The 4,961-nt window shown below is 37.4% G+C and overlaps 1 protein-coding gene across 1 annotated transcript; it reads left to right on the top strand.

Annotated features, from left to right (window-relative positions):
- The first annotated feature begins 382 nt into the window (after window positions 1-382).
- LOC104531340 (arg8-vasotocin receptor) lies at window positions 383-2,719 on the top strand. The gene is made up of 2 exons (XM_010176196.2): window positions 383-1,448; window positions 2,520-2,719. The coding sequence occupies exons 1-2, from the start codon at window positions 533-535 to the stop codon at window positions 2,717-2,719; spliced, it is 1,116 nt and encodes a 371-aa protein (XP_010174498.1). The 5' UTR covers window positions 383-532.
- The last annotated feature ends 2,242 nt before the right edge of the window (window positions 2,720-4,961 follow it).

The raw sequence follows: 4,961 nt of genomic DNA on the forward strand, positions 1-4,961 counted from the left end.
ATTGCAGTTACGATGTGCCTGAGCTCAGGGGCCCAACTTTCCGTCTACGTATAAACATTCCTCCTGCTTCAGCCGAAGCGTGCACTTCTGGTTTGCGTAAAAAAACATTTGCAAGAACTCTCCTGAGTAAGATCATTTCAGTACTATTTTGGCCACAGCTGTTTACAAGTTCGGGTTTTGACTGAAGTGAGTAATTGAATTACGCTGTCTCTCTGAAGTTTGCCTTTTATTTATATATTTCCCCCAATTGTGTGGCTCGGTCTGCCATTGGCTGCGGTCCCTGCAGCCTACCCGAGGGCTCGGCAGTTACATAAGGCTCGGCTGGGAGCCTATATAAAGCCTTTTTACATGCCAGCAAGAGAGAGAATTTTATCAGGATCCAGGTCCCACTGCTTTAGTTCACACAAGCAGGAGGATATTTGCTTGAAGATATACAGAAACCTGAACCCGGCTGGTTTGTTTGCTAGCTGGTACTTCACAGCTGTCAACCTGAGTCGCAAGTAGCAGCTACTGTAAGTAGCTTCTGTGCACTATGAAGAATTTTTCATTTCCTATGCAGGATAACACACATCAGACCGAGAGTCCTTCTCCTCACAGATTCCTGAGTTTTACAAATCAGTCAGATCCTGCTGGAAGACCAGAAAGAGATGAGCAATTAGCTCAAGTAGAGATTGCTGTACTGGGGGTCATATTTGTGACAGCGTCTGTGGGCAATTTTATTCTCATACTGGTGCTGTGGCGAAGAAGAAAGAAGCTCTCTAGGATGTATGTATTCATGCTTCACCTCAGCATTGCTGACTTAGTGGTAGCCTTTTTTCAAGTGCTGCCTCAACTCATTTGGGATATTACAGACGTTTTCATAGGGCCAGATTTCTTGTGCAGAATTATCAAGTATCTACAATTGCTCGGCATGTTTGCCTCTACTTATATGATAGTGGTCATGACAGTGGACAGATATCAAGCAGTTTGCTACCCTATGGTCACTTTCCAAAAGAAGAGAGCTCTCTGGAACATCCCCATTTGCACCAGCTGGTCTATATCACTGATTCTTAGCCTACCACAGGTATTTATCTTTTCTAAGACTGAAATATCTCCAGGTATCTTTGAATGTTGGGGTGAATTTATTCAGCCATGGGGCCCAAGGGCATATGTGACTTGGATTTTTGTAGTTATATTCTTCATTCCCTCATCCATCCTTATCACGTGTCAGGTTAAGATTTGCAAAATAATCAAAAGAAATATATATGTGAAAAAACAAAATGAATATGAAGTAACAAATCAGAAGCAAGTCCTGCCATCCCGAGCAAGCAGTGTGAACTGTATATCAAAGGCTATGATCAAGACTGTAAAAATGACAGTGGTTACAGTGGTTGCTTATGTTCTCTGTTGGTCACCTTTCTTCATTGCACAGCTGTGGTCTGTGTGGTTCCCCAGTGTCGTGACTGAAGGTAAGATACTCTCCATCCTCATTCATAACTTCATAGAAGACTAGCACATTGCTATATTGCTTTGTATTTGCACTTTGCTTTTGTATAAGAGTTACATGTGATCATTTGAGTATGATTAAAAAGAAAATCTTGGATTGATTATCTACTATATTTAATGAGGTACAGAGAACTTCATGTGTTCTATGACCAAAACATCATGTAAGTGTGTGTTTTGAGTGATTAATGATTTAAAGATTAATAAACAGCACAGGTAAAAGTATCATCTGCTCTGGCAAGGGTTCAGACTTTCAGAGATTTTCAATGTTATAGCATATATATTTTGAATTCTTGAGATGAGAAGGAACAGTTAACTACTCAAAGTAACAAAATAAAGATTTCTTATTTACTGGATAGAACATTGATGTTACAAGAAATCTGGGGGGTTTTTTTGAATATTGAAATAATATGGACAAAATCTCTGTAGTACACTATGAAACAATTAAAAGTCATAAAATAGCTGTTTATAAAGCAAAAAAAGCAAGCCTGAGAGGGATATCAAAGAACACCGTGTTGTAAACAAGATTAATCCTGTCAAAGTTATGCTGTTGCCTCTTTGTGAAAGGCAGACTCTGTATGTGATTTTATTTAGGTTCACCTATTCCAAACTCAAAGATACAAACCAAAGGAGGAAAAAAAAAAAAAGATAATAGCTCTGTCTGGTGAAAAAAACCTCTTATAATCTTTGTTTTAAGAATTCTTTCTGTTAGTGTAAATTTGAGTCTTACTGTACATGTATTTATATCAATATCTATATCTGTATTTATCCATAGCTGTATAGCAGGTTATAAATTGCTTTTAAATTTAATGCAACTGCATAAAAAACAGCTATGTGGAAATATTTAACTCTGAAATGCATACAGTACAGTGTACTTTACACCTTCAACAGTTACAAACTGGATGGAATAAATGTGAATTTCCTACTATTAGATTAACTTTAATATATGAGCAGGTACACCAGAAAGCAGCAGACTGTGAAAATATTTGTATGAGTGCTTTATTTACTCTGTTATTCTTTTAACTATTTAATTCCAGGTTCAGTATTCACCATTATCATGCTCCTCGGCAATTTAAATAGTTGCACCAACCCGTGGATTTACATGTATTTTTGTGGCCACATTCCATATTGCACAAATAAGCAGCTGGAGAACACCTCGGCTCAAGAGGAATCGGTGATCACAGGAAGCATTCATCTTGTAGACAGAGACCCTGAGGAAAACAGCACTTGTGCATAAATGTTGAATGCTCTTTGTTGATTTATTACATTTGCTATGTTGGCACATACCGATATTTTACCACCATCCCTTGTTTTGTGGATAAGGAAGCTGGGAAAATGTCTTTTGTTGTATAAATATATTTCTCTGCAGTTCTGTAGCATATACAGGACGTTTCTGTGTTGTGCAAGTCTGACTCGGTGCTTCCATCACCACTGCAATATCAGAATGAATTCTTGTAAAGACTGACAAAGATGCATAAAAGTATCTTAGATATTTTGTGTCCTAAAGTTCATTGTGTTGTGTGATTCTGGATTTCTAAGTAGTAAGATTTTACAACTAACTGGTCCAACAAATTGAAACATAATTGGAAAGGAATCTGACATAATTAGACTTGAATATATGTTCAAATTGAACCATGAATTATTCATCATTCTGATGTGATTGGAGGACAGTTTGACAAATCTTGAGAAGGCAGCAGAAAGTCAGAAAAGTCCATTGCCAGCTGTTATTAAAACCTGTTTTAAATGAACTCCTTATATACTTTTACAAAATGCCTAGCATTTTAATATAATTTTTCAAATAAATAATTCAGTGTCCTTGTGACACTGAACACCTACTTCAGTTTCAAATGCCATTGTGGATTGCAGGAGGTCAGCAGCATAGTAGCAGCCCAGGTTTGTGGCTTCACACCACGGGATTTGATCTTCCTTGCATTCCCTGATATGTGCAAGCAGTTAACTGAAACTCCCCACACATACACACACGTATACATAGTTTAAATAAAAACAGGCACTAGGAATACACACTTTCATTTGGTATTCAGACCTGTTTTCTGTGGCATGCAATTTCTTGATAGAGTGTGCTTAGAACCCCTTCAGGCTCAAATTCAATTATTTCTCCTTCGTGGTAAAAATAATTCTGCCTATCTTTATCTCAAAATGCCATTTCCTTGCTAGTTTGTGGGTGTTTTATGCAGGTAGCTATTTATTCCCCTTTCAGTGTTTACAGTCTAATCAGAGCAGTATGGAAGGAATATCAGCAAGGCTCTTTCAGGTGAGAATAGAGCTGCATTCACGAGAGATTCTTGGTGACACTTGCATATCATCTGCCTACATTGTACTACATTTTATCAGTGCTATTCACATTTCATTTTTATGAGTGCTAGCAATCTCTAATTTCAATGGAAAGGCTATAAAAGTGTTTTTTTTTAGTTGTCTAAATTGTAGAAACAAAATACTGAATGAATTGTGAGAAGTACTGCTGTACAATGAATAGTTGCACTTCAGGTTAACGTGTGCCGATATGACTGAATGTTGTATCATTTCTATTCCTTGTATAGTTAGACCAGATAGGGGTATGAACCAAGACTGCTGTTTTTCATGATGGGAAAAGCTAGTGTCCCAGTCCACCTGGCAAGAAGAATGGGTCTCTGGCAAGTAGGAAGAGGAAGAAGGTGGATGAAGATAGTACTAGAGCCACACAGGAATGGGAAGGATCTGTATGAAGTCTCTTGTTGTAATTGCAACTGATATTTTTTCTTGCTGCTTTTAGTTCCTCTCTCTTAAATTAATAGTTGTTAATTCTACTCCACAACGTGACCCAGTTAGAGCAATTCTGTAACTCAAATTACAGTGTCCTTATGTGGGGCCTGAACATCCAAGATACAATCTGTACTACTGATAGGGTATTTGTTGTATTTAGCCACTGACTTTCTGAGACTTTCAGTCAAATTAGCTCTCAGTCAGGTTCTCCTTTACAACTTTATCTTATTCTAGCTACTAAAAAGAAACCTAGTCCTGTCCCAGCTAAAAACCAGGACAAATGGTTAATGCTGTGGTTTTTTGTTTATTTGTTTTTTTACTTCCTTTGGTAGCGGTTAATTACATAGTAAAACATACAGTGTTGAAGGGAACTGTAAATAGAAACACTTCGAGAAATTACCTGTGTCATTGTACTACTGGATTTGTAGCAAAACATATTGAAAACCTCAAAAGGTATACACTTGCAAGGAAAACAAGCATTCAAATTGTGTGCAAATAGTCATCCAGATCCAGAACTGACCTAAGTCAGAGTACTGCTCTGAGACCACAGTGGAGCTGTGCCATTTAACACCACCTGTTCTGGCCTCTGATGTTTAAAAACTGTAACTTCTACTACTTACATTTCTGCTTTGCTCATATATTTGTTACTGGCTCTATAAATAATTTTGTAGAGCTTGATTTCTCAAATAGCAATAGCTCGATGTGTTCCATAAAAATTT

The sequence above is a fragment of the Antrostomus carolinensis genome, unplaced genomic scaffold, assembly GCF_000700745.2.
Source record: "Antrostomus carolinensis isolate BGI_N321 unplaced genomic scaffold, ASM70074v2 scaffold8089, whole genome shotgun sequence".
Classification (NCBI taxonomy): Eukaryota; Metazoa; Chordata; class Aves; order Caprimulgiformes; family Caprimulgidae; genus Antrostomus; species Antrostomus carolinensis.